The sequence below is a fragment of the Ruditapes philippinarum genome, unplaced genomic scaffold (genome assembly GCF_026571515.1).
Source record: "Ruditapes philippinarum isolate M1 unplaced genomic scaffold, ASM2657151v2 ctg947_1_1_1_1, whole genome shotgun sequence".
In the NCBI taxonomy this organism is placed as follows: Eukaryota; Metazoa; Mollusca; class Bivalvia; order Venerida; family Veneridae; genus Ruditapes; species Ruditapes philippinarum.
Genome location: NW_026861481.1, coordinates 107,837 through 123,667, shown reverse-complemented (window position 1 = coordinate 123,667; position 15,831 = coordinate 107,837). Strand labels below are relative to the sequence as shown.

The 15,831-nt window shown below is 34.0% G+C and overlaps 2 protein-coding genes across 2 annotated transcripts in view; both read right to left on the bottom strand.

Moving 5' to 3' along the window:
- The window catches only part of LOC132715766 (germ cell-less protein-like 1), a 35,481-nt gene extending 30,788 nt beyond the window's left edge, over positions 1 to 4,693 (bottom strand). The window contains exon 1 of the mRNA XM_060698831.1: positions 4,433 to 4,693. Within this exon, the coding sequence (XP_060554814.1) occupies positions 4,433 to 4,560 (128 nt within the window). The 5' untranslated portion in view covers positions 4,561 to 4,693. The remainder of the gene's footprint in view (positions 1 to 4,432) is intronic.
- A 1,892-nt stretch (positions 4,694 to 6,585) lies between these two features.
- LOC132715772 (prolyl 4-hydroxylase subunit alpha-3-like) lies at positions 6,586 to 15,517 on the bottom strand. The gene is made up of 14 exons (XM_060698836.1): positions 15,264 to 15,517; positions 14,354 to 14,517; positions 13,814 to 13,952; positions 13,043 to 13,241; positions 12,609 to 12,660; positions 12,214 to 12,368; positions 11,489 to 11,650; positions 10,882 to 10,955; positions 9,696 to 9,813; positions 9,240 to 9,290; positions 8,801 to 8,890; positions 8,329 to 8,397; positions 7,715 to 7,811; positions 6,586 to 7,118 (listed from the first exon to the last, which is right to left on the bottom strand). Exons 1-14 carry the CDS (start codon positions 15,449 to 15,451, stop codon positions 7,033 to 7,035), a joined length of 1,644 nt encoding a protein of 547 aa, XP_060554819.1. The 5' UTR covers positions 15,452 to 15,517; the 3' UTR covers positions 6,586 to 7,032.
- Positions 15,518 to 15,831: the final 314 nt, after the last annotated feature.

Here is a 15,831-nt window from a genome sequence, read left to right as displayed (position 1 = left end):
ACTATACAGAAATTTCAAGCACTGTTAACTTGCAGTCAATCTGGTGTGTTATGTAAACTTGCTAAATATGTTTTTCTGGCTGATAATAAACGTACTAGTCTTATAGATCAGTAGTATTGTAATTGATGTAGAAACATAGTTGATGTAATCATAAAATAATGCTGCAGTAATGTTTGTTTCATACATACAATTGTTGCTACAATTTTTTAATGTTATGCACAAAAGTATAAGGGAGGTTACTCCTCTAATATGATGCATAATTGGAACCAGATTGTCTCCCTTTTGTTTTAGCCTTAGATATATATGTCAATAAGTATAACGTTCTTATTGTTATTTTATTTTTTTGATACTTTACAGTAACTTTGTTAAGTAGCATAGCTTTAACTAAAAATATAAACCAGTATTTGAACACACAGGCTTATGAAGGTGGCTGAAATGATAATTTTAAAGAATAAGTTTAAGTGAATATCCAAATGTGTATGCATATTTCACAGGCTTAATATCCTCTTACTGGCCTATCGAGAGTCGATGTGTACAAATATTGGTATACATACTTAATTTTACATAGTGTAATGTGAATTGATTATGTTTATATATCACAGGCTTAATATCCTCTTACTGGCCTATCGAGAGTCGGTGTGTACAAATACTGGTATACATACTTAATTTTACATAGTGTAAGGTGAATTGATTATGTATGTATATATATTACCATGCTCTTCTCAAATATTGTAACCGCCGTCACCATGATAAATGGCAACGAACATATAATGTTCATACGCTGAATAAAGAATTGAATTGAATTGATTATTTTTTGTAAGTCTTAAACAATGACATGCGAAACATGTGTATACAATAATTTTTTTTAATTATTTTCTTAATCAATTTATTAACAGTAGCCATTAATTGTGATGTTATCTCATTGCCTAATTAGTTGTATAAACACTGAGACAATCAACTAACAGTTTGACACCACTATAGAATCAGTTGTATAAACACTGCACTTAAACATCAACAGTTTACTCACTCTAAATCAGTTGTTTATTGGACCATTAAAATATTTTTTGACAACAGGCAATTTAAAAACAGAAACTTCTCCATAAGTTTTATTTATATAATGATGAATTTTTGTCACAAAAAAATGATTATACATGACAAATATTGAAAAAGTCCCAATGCTTCTTATTTAAATGAAAGATGTTTCTGATTTCAATGGCCATAAACATTTTTGACATTTATCGCAAAAGCACTATACTAGCATTAAATAATTTAACAAATTTTTATCCCATGTTTAAAAACAAAAAAACAACAACAACATTTTACTCAAAGTTAATTGCTGTCACAAGAATGTTATGCTTTATATTAAAATTGCCTATTGAGTCCATGATTACAAAAGGTCAAATAGTTAGTTATATAAAAGTGTTATTTTGATCAAAAATATTTTTTATTTAAGTGAAATAAAGTGATAATTGCACATATGGATCAAAGAATTGAAAAACACTTTTTTTCAAAACAACAATAAAGAAGATTAGATAACTGAAATGATAAAACTTACAGTACTGAGTTTTAAGTCATTGACAAAAAAGTAATATCCCCTTTTTAATTCATTTTTTATTAAATTTAAGGTCTATTTTAGTTCAATTCAATTCAATATTTTAGGTCTATTTTAGTATATCATAAGTATCAGATAATTTTGGTATAAAAAGGGAGTGAAACGTCTTCAAGACATTTCACTCCCATTTGGGAGTGAAACGTCTTGGTGTGAACCGTCTTGGTGTGAAACCTGACATCAACTGGACCATCAACACAGTAGAAGGTAACCAGAATTCCAACAGGATCAACAAAAAGATCCTTGAAGTTGTTGAATCCTGCAATCTTCACCAGATGGTCACTCAGCCAACAAGAAAAGACAACATTCTGGATGTTTTCCTCACAAATCGTCCTACTCTTACAACGCGCAGTACAACTCTGCCAGGACTAGGTGACCATGACATAGTCTTCATTGAATCCAGTGCATCGGCTAAAAGATCAAAACCAGTCAAAAGACTTATACATCTATGGAAAAATGCAGATATAGACCAACTGAAAAGCAAATGTCACCAATTTCAACAACACTTTAAAGAAACTTACACAACAATTAGCCATATCAACACTATGTGGGCAGACATAAAAGACAATCTCCTGAAAGTCCTGGACTCCTGTGTGCCATCCAAGATGAGCAGCTCTAGATTTAGCCAGCCATGGATAAACAAAGACATCAAACAGTTGAGTCGAAGGAAAAAGAGAGCATATGCCCGTGCAAAATCAACCAAGTCTCATAAAAGCATAAAACGATATGAAGATCTCAAGAAAAAATCTAGACTGGCATGTCAAGAAGCCTACAATGAGTATGTCAACAATATCGTCAGTCCAGAGTCTGCCTCAAATCCCAAAAGGTTCTACAGTTTCATTAAAAGCAAGAAAACAGACAGTCAGGGAGTAGCACCACTGAAAGCAAAAACGGGCATGACTCACTCCGACAGCGACACAAAGGCCAATATCCTGAATGAGCAGTTCTCTTCAGTTTTCAACAAGGATGAAGACATCTCAACTATTCCTGATATGGGACCAAGCCCACATGATCCGGTTGAACATATTACAATCACAGAGAGCGGAGTACAGAAGATCTTTGCAGGACTTAATCCACACAAGGCTACAGGTCCAGATCAACTCCCAGCAAGACTTCTAAAGGAAGCAGCTACAGAACTTACTCCTGTATTCACACTGTTCTTCCAGGCATCTGTGGACCAAGGAATCATCCCTGACGACTGGAAAACTGCCAACGTGGTACCAATTTTCAAGAAGGGCGACCGCAGTAAAGCAGAGAACTACAGACCTGTCTCTCTTACTTCCATAGCATGTAAGGCACTTGAGCACATCGTTACAAGCACCATTATGAAACACCTTGACACCTACAACATACTTACAGATGCCCAGCATGGATTTCGTAAACGCAGATCCTGTGAGACTCAACTTTTACTGACAGTCCAGGACCTTGCTTGCAATATGGACTCTGCTGGTCAGACTGATGTCATTTTACTAGATTTTTCCAAAGCTTTCGACAAGGTCCCACACCACCGATTACTTACAAAACTTCAATTCTATGGTATACGAAACAACCTACTAAAGTGGATAAACAGCTTCCTAGGGGATCGGAGCCAGAGAGTGTTACTAGACGGCAGCAAATCAGGTGAAGCACCTGTCCAATCAGGTGTCCCACAAGGCAGTGTTCTAGGACCTCTCTTATTTCTCATCTTCATTAATGATCTACCCAACTATGTATCACCTGAATCAACCACTAGAATGTTTGCTGACGACTGTGCCCTTTACCGCTCTATCCACTCAGACCAAGATGCTATAGCCCTACAAAAAGACCTAGATGGACTACAAAGATGGGAAAGGGATTGGTTGATGGAATTCCACCCTCAAAAATGCCAGATACTCCACATAACAAACAAGAGAAAACCAATCAGACAACCATATAACATCCATGGACACATCTTAGAAGAAGTAGATACAGCAAAATATTTAGGCCTCAACTTCCAAAAGTCACTAAACTGGAACCATCACATTGATCTAACTACAAAGAAAGCCAACAATGCCACATCCTTTCTACAGAGAAACATCAATCAATGCCCAAGAAGGACCAAAGAGCTCTGCTATATGACCCTCGTGAGACCTCTGGTGGAATACTCCTCTATCATCTGGGACCCTTTCACTGAGGCAAATATCTGGAAACTGGAGATGGTGCAGCGCCGAGCAGCAAGAATGGTCTTATCAGACTACAGAAGAACCAGCAGTGTGACATCGATGCTGCAACACCTACAGTGGCCTACCCTCCGAGAACGCAGAGCCCATGCCAAGGTGACCATGATGTACCGTATAGTAAATGGCCTAGTAGAAGTCCCTACATCCAACCTCACCCCAGTCATCTCTGTTCGAGGACATGGACTTCACTACCTGGTACCATTTGCAAGGACCCAGTGCTACCAGCGATCCTTCTTCCCAGACACCATCCGCCTCTGGAACAGTCTTCCCCAGACAGTTGTAAGCTGTACAACCATAGACAGCTTCAAGAGGGAAGTACTCCCACTCACTCACTCTCCGATAGACAGTCCGGTGTTTTTACCTTTTTACCAGCACTATACATAGTACTTTTTTAAATCACTCTTGTACATAGACACTTCTCACACCGCGCTGCGCTAGTACGAGTATACGCCGGAAGGTGTCTGTACTATATTGGAAGAAGAAGAAGAAACGTCTCAATAGTGAAACGTCTGTCTACCATTCATTTTCACATATTTTTTGGAGTTACATCTTTATGTTCTGTTCTGCCAAACGGGCATTTAAACAATAGAACATTTTATTTAGTATCGTTATAGTATCGTCATACCTTTTAGGAGTGTTCAACAATCCAAGGTGTGAAGTGGAAAAGTCATCGATATCATCTCGTTTACGTTTGCGCTCATCTGGAATCGCAGGATCGTGACGAGTCACTGACCGACTCAATAAATTTCCCATAATTTGTATGTTGGACACTTTCAAGTCTTAATCAAACCTTTGGGATGTAATCTGATATAATTATTTCATTTTTCACCAAAACTTTCATTTTGAACTTCCCGGTCGTTTTTAATATCTTGGACTATCTAAATAGATGGGGAAAAGGAAAGTCTTCCGAATAATTATATACTAATCGACGGTCTCCGGTCTCCAAAAGCGCATTGTCCGGTATATACCGTAACATAGTATTTAGCGTGGTGCTCCAACACCTTTTTTTAGTAAAGTTCTACGGTATAACCACATGGACTTTGAAGAGGTGCATGTCCAGGAGTACTTCAATTTTGTCCGAGAAATTGCCTCTGACTTAGTAAAAAATTTGAAATTACTATCTAAATAGATGGGGAAAAGGAAAGTCTTCCGAACAAATAAATACTAATCGACGGTCTCCGGTCTCCAAAAGCGCATTGTCCGGTATATACCGTAACATAGTATTTAGCGTGGTGCTCCAACGTCTTTTTTTTTTTTTAGTAACTACGGTATAACCACATGGACTTTGAAGAGGTGCATGTCCAGGAGTACTTCAATTTTGTCCGAGAAATTGCCTCTGACTTAGTAAAAAATTTGAAATTTCCATCTTCTGAAAAGTATTTGACCTGGAGTCATGAAACTTTACAGAATTTTTAATATCCATGTTAAATTATAAAGATGTGCGCCTAGGGTTTAATTTATTCATTATTTGTAGAGTTCATTAATGCCTTTGACTTAGTAAAAAATTGCAACTTTAATTCAACCTTGAGAACTTTTCAAAATGAGATTTTAAAATCTTAATACATGTATTGGGAAAAAATCCAGATAAAGGGTTAAATTAAGGAGTCATGTAGAACCTCGTTTGTCTGTCCTCTGTAGATGACAGTGGAGTAATTGTGTGTTGGGGAGGGGGCAGGACATCTCTAATTCATCTGTAGTCTAATTGATTTATATTCATGTACAAATATCAATTTGAGTGAAGTGGTGTATAGGACAATTTTTTTTGAAAACATCTTTCTTGTCTAGTGCATGTCTGTGATGGAAAGAAAGTGAGGTCAAGCTGTACTTCTATGTTAATTGAGAGTCCATCCGCCCTTAGGACTCACAAAGCAGATTTCCATGTCGATTACGGACCCGGACATGTAACTAGTCAGTTATTTTTAAGCACAATTTGGTGATAAGTTAGCATAAAGAAGGTCAATGCGCACCTATAAACGTTTATAGTAACCTCGGACAATATGAAAATGTATAAGGTAGCCCTGATAAGGGCTGTTGGTGCCAAGCAAAGGGCATGCCTACTCACGCACCTTAAAAAGTACCCTTCCTCGTTGTCCCTGCTTACTTTGTATGGCCAATCCACTCAGCTTGAATCATGACATCAGCAGCTGGTTAGCAGATAAAATCTCTGTCATTGCTTATTTTCTGCCGATGTCCTGTTTTTTTTCCTTTATAACGAGCACGTACCGAGGATTGCGCAGTTAATTAATCACCCACCATATGTCCAAGTCCCTCATACATTAACTAGACGTATGCACCCCTTATTCTTACGTCAAATACAGATTTCCTCCGACTACCATAAGTACTCTCCCCTATTGCATTGTTCTATGGAATAAAGTCCCAAACAACATTAACACCCCGCCCAACTTAGGTCGGTTTAAACGGGCAGTATTAGGATTGCAATATTATTCTTGCTCCCGGTGTTTTAACTATTTTATCCTTTGCCTTTGTCTTTCACTCGCTATAAATATTTTAACCAGGACTTGAATACAACTCCAGTGTCACCTTTATGGCATTTTTATATTGCCTTGACTAGTTCACTTTTTTCATCTTTTATACTTACAATCCGACGCCCACCTTATTTCTGTATATAACAATTATTGCGAGTGGTGCTTGCGGTATTCAGAGATAGGAGTGCAAGGGAAGACAAAAAAATACTAATATGCTTTTTATGTTGGACCTGTGTTTTGTCAGTAACTGCACTCGTGTGAAAACAAAAAGAGTGCGATCCATTCATTCTTTCTTGGTTTTGTTGAATAATTTGTTTAAGGATAAAAATACCAACGGTGAAATGCTCACAGAAATTAACAACATGGCCATAAAACTTAAATTGGCGATGCTGACCAAAGACTTGAATTCAGTTCGAAAGATAAATAATCTTATATCATTTAAATCCAAAAAAAAGGCCAAAACATACTTATCGCTATCACACGACATTTAGGCCTAATTAACGTCTGGCTTGTGTTGTATAGACATGATATCTTGTTACCCACATGTTTTAGTCAATGCTTTTCATATGTTAAATGTGAAATCACCTAATTGACATGGCCGTTTCTATTAATACGTTTTGTACACTCAACCTAGATATTTTTATGCATTATTACGAACTCGTTACTAATACAGTCGTATATATTATATAAACAGTTACAGTACATTAGTATTATAAAGTTTCTAAAAATAAGTATTCTGTCACAACGGTATGTCTTTAGAATTAAGTTTCATCCCGCATTTCCTCCTAAATATTTGCCCATGTTGTCGGATCCATTTGTTTGCAACTGCAATAAAATATTTAAAAAATCATGTCAATTCATACACAACATTGACTAACAAGTTATATTTTTTTGTTCAAAGTTTAAATAGCAGTAACATTTTATTCACAAATTTAGCTTTGTAAGAGAACCCGCGTACAAACAAGTAGCCAGTTTGAATACAAACTGAATGAATCAAATAAGAAAATGTATCCAACATTTATCTTTTGTCTGTGGAATTCGAACAGATATAAAACGACCCCTAGCTTACCCCTCGGCTGTTTTATTGAAAAATGGCAAAAAAACCCTCCTCGATCCCCCTTTTCTTTTTTTCCTTTTTTTTTAAATAGGGCCTTTTGGTATTTTTTTCTATTAATCAACCGAGGAAGCCTTGGTTGGTTAGTGGTAGCTTTTAAAATACACCCCTTTTTATTTCTCTTGCATGTATTTGAGCAGGAACATGCTTTGACAATGCATATATATATTAAGACAAGGAATTTGACGAATGTGATCAAATTCATACGAGCCATGAATAAATGTACATGAATGGACAGATGTACATTAAAGCAACGCCTACAATATATAATGCTATTTCTTAATCCGAATGACAGCAAGCAGCATACCCCATTTAGAGCCTATCAGAACCGGGCATCCAGCATGTTGTGTCCTATTGTCCAAATCCCCGTTCCTTTTTATGTTATACCAGAACAAAGCAGCGCCCTGAAAGTTGAAGTGAAAATACTAATAGTATATAACTATTACAGGGAATGTGAGCCTTCACAGCTAAACAGTTTACTGCATATTCCAAACCTTTAAATGCAATCTTTGCCTGAGAATGTAGTCATTTGGCGATAGGCGTTAATAAATCATTAATTGTTTTTTTTTGCATCAGATGCTTATCATTTGGTTTTATCTTGCATACAATTCCTAGACGAGTGATTTCTATCATTTATTTAATATTACTGATGTTGCTGAAATATTTGCTCTTAAAAAGAAAAAAAGAAGAAGAAAAAAAAACAACAAAGAAGTATCTACGGTTGATTTTATTAGTCCTATTTTTGGTAATATATGGTAGCCGCGACTCCCAAATATCAGTCTCATAAAATGTATTAGCTGCGATTCCCAAAGATCATAAAATAAAATGTATATCTTTACAATATATACAGATTTCGAAAGAAATACATAGTGAAATTAATGTAGATAACATATTATCGTATAAATAATAAAAAGAACATACTTTTTCTACGTTGACGGTAATATTTAGATTTAGAAATACAGTTGCTCCACCAGCTGTGACATCGTTTAGCTGTAAAAAGTAAAAGGCAGTGCACAGAAGGGAAATAACAACAATAATATGGATTTTGTATCTTCAAATTTCTCTCCCCTGAACTTTTTTTTGGAATGGATACTACGCTAAAACTATATAAAAATGTACTTGTAAGAAGATATGCTCGGGGTATGTTTCATAGATAAATATCTCTATCATTTCTATTCAGACATTCAACTTATTGTATAAAATATATCACCAGGAAAAAATGATTATAATGGTTTATTTATAGATTCACGTGCAAATTTACATGTTCCCATACGACAAAACACATGATTATGGATATTTAACCATGCAGGAAACAGACACATTTTTACGCTTACAGTTTACATAAGAAAAAAAAAGAAAAAAAAGAAAAAAAGAGAAGAAAATACTAAAATACATAAAACATCCAGGTTGAAATGCGATCTCCTGTGCCTCGTAGCTCAGTTGGATCTTCATGACGTAGTGGATTGATGTGAATCGGTATACCCTGAATACGAGAATAACGTGCACTATTTTAATGTAAGTGATAAAACTTCTATATAAAATCTGATTCAAATCCTTCTGAGATAAACTTTTGACATCCAACCTAGTATAATTAAGAAAATGTGCAAATTGATCAAAGTAATCTTATGTTTGAATACTTAATGCGTTGACTTTACGATATAGACTTCTAATAGAACTCTATATTAGATAAAATATGATGACTTTTAACATAAAAATACAGGCGACAACTGAACAAATATGGTGTTTGTGTTAAAGAGACAATAGATCACCCTCCAGCTGCAGTTAATGAAAATATCAAGAAATTAAAGATAAAGCGTAAGATAAAAACTCACTAAATAGTCGAGATGTCCTTCATACATCCCACCAACACCATAATTTAGTACCTTCAATAAACAATTTTAAATTAAATTTAAATTAAGTTAAATATCACAAAAATCTAATGGTTTATTAATGGAAAAAAAACCATTAATGTTACTAATTTGGCAAGGGCGAACTATCTTTTTCTTTATTTGATGCAATATGTTGTCAAAGACTGATTGACAGGCATTATGTAAATGATATTCATAGAATCCCTTATTTTAAAAGTGCCTTAAATAAAACACAAATAATTTCAAAACAAGAACACGTGCTTATAACCATTTTAACTGGTTTGTGCTATGATATACTAAAACGTCTGTAAACATTGGGTTCATAATACTGGAAATGTTGGAAGATCCAAATATGACTAGGACATAGATAAATAAATAAATAAATTTAGGTAAATACATAGTAAATAAATAAATTCTTACCTGCAGATATTCTGCGTGAGAGAATGACCGATACTGTCGTGTACTAAGTCCTGTTATTAGTTCTATACGGTAACTTATATGTCGGACTAGTTCTGAGTATTCGTCTCGTAACCAAGCACTGAAATTCAGAGGTCAAATTTAAGGTTACTCACGGTCTTGTTCATCGTCGGTTACCCACAGTATATATTCCATACATATTACATGTCATAAAAAGAGCATCAAAACTTGAGGCTATGTGATTTGTACGAGCGGGCATAGCCCCCTTGATGTTTTGTCTCTTTTGTACACGTATCATCATAATTATTGTGACAACAGGGAACGTGTTGTTTTGGCCTATGATACAAAAGTGAAAGAACATCAAAACATTTTGCAATCTGATTGATACTCGGGGGCCTATGCCCGCTCGTACAAATCAGATAGCCTCATGTTTCGATGCCTATTCTATTACATGTAGTATGTACGAAATATATACCGTGGGTTACCGACGATGGGTCTTGTTAAAATTTTCAAAATATTCAATTCGATTATACTGAGTAATGATTTTGTCAGTGTTATGATGCTTGGAAATGAAATTTCAATATATTTAAAATCCATGACATCAGATGCTGAACAAAATTTATTTTTAATATTTCAATGGTGACTTAATTATTTCCATTGCTAGAATTAACAAAAACAGTACCACATGTGTTGAAATAGAGAAAAAGATAATAACACTTTCGCGTAGCCTGGATTCCAGTCTGTCGATTTTTTATGAGGTTCTCTTCGGCAAATCGGTATTATCAAAACACGATCGAGTATGAAATAGCCCTAATGTTATGAATAAGCAAAAATATAAACGCCTAAATCCCAGGCTAACTCTTCGCGCAGTTATTTGAGAGTTTTTATTAGATTTATAATAATTTATACAGTGTATAAACATTATATAAAAATCAACAAAACTAATAAGGTATGTGAAAGATGAAATAATAAGGTTATATGCCTACATCTGTAGGTGATAATTCTAAATATTGTATAGATTAAACAATCGTGGTACGAAAAGAAAATCAAATAAAATCAATCTAGTCAAGAGAAAGATCTACATACAGAAAAGGCCGAAGTTGGTCGAGAACTTTTAATTGATGCAACACATTATAAAAGTGTACTAGCAAAAATATTTTATATGGTAATGTATGAAAATAAAACTTACGTTTGGCTGACTCTTGCGCTATAATCTTTCCGGTTTCTCCTTTCCGTGTCTCCAACAATGATGGATGCTTTAAGCTTTTCAGATTGAATACAAATGTTTCATTAAACTGATTACTAAAACAATTAATGTTATATAAAACTTGTATTAGATAATGTATTATGCCTATCTAAAAAGGGAAAAGTTTAATAAAAAGTCTGCAAATTGTTACTTATAAAGATAGTTTGGCACGTTATATGACCATATATGAAAGGTAGATCACATATATAATCCAAGGCGCTTTGGAAACATCCGTTTATATATGGTTATATAACCTGTTAACAATTTTTCCAACGATTTTATTTATAGAGAATGCGAAAAGGAAAGAAAATGAAATACTTGATTAAATTGACAGCAGTCGTGTATATAGTTCACATAAACGTCGTCACAATTATCCAATGGAAAGCGTCGATACAAACACGCATTATTGTAAAATGTAATGAAACATTAATCAAGAAAGTTAATTGTACGTAAAAAAAATCTGGAAACATGTAAATCTCAAAAGATGTCTAGTAAACAAAACATAGAATTGAGAAGTATTTGCAAATACCTAGATCTAGCATAATCTTACCATGTTTGTCGCTATATCCTTGATTCCATCTATTTCCTCGTGTGTAATCACTTCACGGAAGAGTGATATACGTGGGTCATAGTTTAATATTTCTTCCTTTACTCTATAAATTGGCACTGGTGTTCGATAGATACAGTGTAATCGTGACAATATTTCTGTACTCTGGAAAAGAAATGGAGGTATAATACTTTCAATGTTTTTTTTCAGCTTTTCCCACTAGTCTTGATTATCTTTTACCATTATTATCTATCTATGATTTGACCTTGCAAACCAATGACTAATAATCCTTAGTAGAACTTCTTTTAAAATGATTATATGTTCTTAAAGTTATGCATTTTCCATTCCTCTTTTGAAAATTAAGATTATATGACCTATACCTATATAACAGCAAATGGTATCCAGTTTATACTATTCTATTCTATGCATCAATGTTGAACAAAATTGCTAACTTAAATATGTCTTATAAAATCTTATATTAATCTTTCATTTTATAAATGCTCATATCCTGCTATGAGGTCAAATCTTTATTTACATTTCAATATCAAAGCACTGAATTTTTAAAATTTAACAAGCCTACACTATGGATTTTTTTACGGCTGTACGAAGGTTTAGACCGGTTTGGGTCTACACTTTTGGCATAGGCAAGTCATTAATGACGATAGTCATGAGTATAATAATTACTATCTGTTAATATGTACTATTCATTGTGGAACTAAAGTAATTACCCTTGTCACGTGACCTCTACACAAAGCTTCATAGTGTGATTTATCAATGTCTGATGTACTTGGTTTCAGTTCTTTACTTTTATCGGATACCACTTTTTCTTTACTATTATAAAATGCCAGGTCACGCTTTAACTTTTTCTGATCGTCTAAGTTTGCTGAAATGAATGCATACTGCTTGTACAAATGAGTAACTAATGTAAAAAATTTCATAATACTTCTAAATGTCTGATCATTTAAATACTAGTTTTTGAGAAGCTGCTGAACAATTTGAAATTGTTTTGATTACAATTATTATGTTCTCTTTTGTCAGTTTAGATATCTTGAGGTGACATCGTATTGTCTGACTGATTAGAAAATGTCAAAATGATGATAATTATTTCACTATAACATCTCACCTTGACGTATTTCTTTCTCCATCAAGTCAACTGATTTCCATGGCATACCATACTGAAAATAGATATGTCTAAGAAAGTAACAATCTAGACATAATGATATACCAGTAAACTGTCATCATACCTTGCTTTTATTGCCAGATATTTGTATTTTATTTAAATCAGTACTGTTAAAAGCTAGGTATTCATAACTTAATTGAGGTGATGATGATGATGATGATGATGATGATGATAAATCTGCGATAAAGGACAGCTCTTAAACAATGCTCATTGATAGAAAATCTATACAGGTCAATAAAAATGTGACTAGTTTAAACAATCACTCCTTAAAATAGCTTGTTAAGAACGACCGCCTCGTACTGAGACCACTCTTTCCATTTGACAAGACCCGGACCCGTGTGAATTGACAGTGTTAACTGTACCGATAAACAACAAACCTTGAAGTACGCAGACGCAAGCTGTCTTGTAACTCTTGTTCTGTATTTATTGTAAGAGACATTGTTTATTATTAAAGTAAGAACTTCTTCAAGCCAAACAATTTCTTTATAAAACTCGTTAGTGTAGTCCAACTGGTTGCATATGTAGAAAATGTCGTCCCATGTCAGTGGATTCGTGGTGGTATTCAAAATTTGACCGCTATAAAGAAACGGTTGTAGTAGTATTAAACTTTTAGACAATAAACCATTTATAGACCATTTATAGACCATTTATAGAACTGCTATTTTTTATTATTAAATATAACAAAGTTTCATCTATTTAAGGCATATAAGCAATACCGTATAGGTGTTTTTTTTCTGCGGGATCCAAATTCTGCGGTTTTATTTCTGCGATGCTGATATTGACCGCAGAATACGCAGAAATAAAGTCGCCGCAGAAATACCATTTATATGGTATTTTACACATTTTTTGATACTTCTCTACCAGATGGTTCAGATTCTATATCATTTCTAGCTATGGAATACTTGAGCTAATCTATTTGTTTATAATTATGCATACTAAAATATAATAAGCGTTGGAATAACTGAGAACAAAACAAATTATCTTGTCAACTAGCAGCATTACAAATGCATGTTTAAATAAGTTCAAAGTGTGTCGAAATTTGTTGTATGGATGACCATTGGAAATTACCTGATGGTAATCGTGTTTACTTTTCATACGCTTACACTTTATCTAATATATACATTCAACAAGGGTAATAAAATAGATACTTGAAGAAGGAAGTTAAGTTGAGTTTGTATGTTTGCCAAAGGCGAACATTAGCCAGTGCTGCCCATTGTAAATCCTCCGCAGTCGTTTCAATACCAATAAGAGAGTTGTCATCTATGTCAGAAAGTCGATCTCTAAAATCTGTTAAAGTTTGAAATAATCTTTTGACAAATTAGAATTTACTTAAATTGATAGAACTAACATGTTGTATGCTTAAGTATGTTCAAGTAATCAAATGACAATGCTAATGATAAAAGTTCTCGAAATTTTACAACTCAATAATATTATATATCTCCGGAAATTTCATCTCATATTTCATTGTTAAACATGCTAGTTCGTGAGAAAGTATCGAACGATTGGCAAAAAGGTTATCTATTCGAATTGCAGTTCTCAAATTACACCATCCAATATATTCGTTTTTGCTTTGCCGAGAAAGCGGATGTACTCGACTTCCGTACAAAATAAAGGTAAAATAAATGCTATAGCCTCAATTCTGATTAAATTTCTCGTGCTTCAATTCATTTTATTTACTAGTATCTCACCTCTCAATGGATCAGTCAGTTTACAGTGATCGCAATCTATTGTTCTGATCATGTTTGGCCATCCATCATGCATTCTTCGTATAAAGTGGAAGGCATTGATGGGGTTCTCCATGAAGTGTTCTTGTACAGTTAGCGTTGAAGCTTGTGATACTTCTTTGTAGAAACTTAAATTTATATATCATGCTTCTTAATTATCACATATTTTTATAAAAAAAAAAACATTTCTAACTTGCCCATGTTATACATAAGACTACACCTTACACAATCAATGTAAACATATACACTGGCAAGAAAAAAGAGTTGCCATACAATAGACCAAATACTACACTAATTTACAATATTGAAATTATAAAGAGGATTATGCTTTATTGTTATATAATTTGTAACAGATGGTCTTCGTCGAATTCTGATATTGAAACATGCTTAATGTATTCCAATAATTTCCATGTTGAAAAACTGTTTGACAACATATGAGCCGTGTCACGACAAAACCAACATAGTGCGTTTGCGACCAGCATGCATCCAGACCAGCCTGCGCATCCGCGTTGTCTGATCAGGATACATGCTGTTCGCTATCAGTTTTTTACTGTAAGCGAACAGCATGGATCCTGATCAGACTGCGCGGATGCGCAGGCTGGTCTGGATCCATGCTGGTCGCAAACACATTATGTTGGTTTTGTCGTGACACGGCTCATATGTAAAAACTGCAGAAAATGTGTTAAATCAAAGATGTTGAAGGTCCTGTTGATAACAAATTTACTGCAGCATTCTTTCATTTCATTCCATAATAAAACTTCAGATTGAAGAAATAAATCTTTAAAATGAAAGTAAATAATAATTCTACTGTAATAGCCGCTTTTCTAATCCTTTCTGTATGTACGCACCTAGGTTTACGATATAAATTACTTACTTTTGGACATTTTCTGATATCACATTTCCACTATTTTCTGAATCCTGTATATAAATTTCAAGTGATTTTAGCATCTCTTTTTCAACTTGCGCGAGTCGTTGTAACTTAGAAATAGACGTAAATATATGTGTGTCTATAAAATCCACATGAAAATAAAAAATATAAATCAAAAGCGAAACAGAGTTCATTATTATAATAATATCTATAGTCTTATAAAATTGATACAATTTTTTGTCATAAGATGCATCCTTTGCTTATCGATCAAATTTGTCCTTCAAGATAAGCGCGCACCATTGCAACATCTGGTCTGATAATTTACATGTTACAGGGGTTTAAGTAATAACCCATGGGCTAAATATAGTCAATATCATTTAATGCTTACTCTATGGTAACAAAAAATAATGAAAAAAGATAAAAAAAAGAATAATAACAAAAACTCAACCCGATTGGTCCACAGATGAAATTAAAGAGTTAATTTATTAAAGAGATTAATTTCACACACACACGCACACGCACGCACATGATTTATAAGATGATCATGATGCCTATGTGTACAAAGTTAAGCATC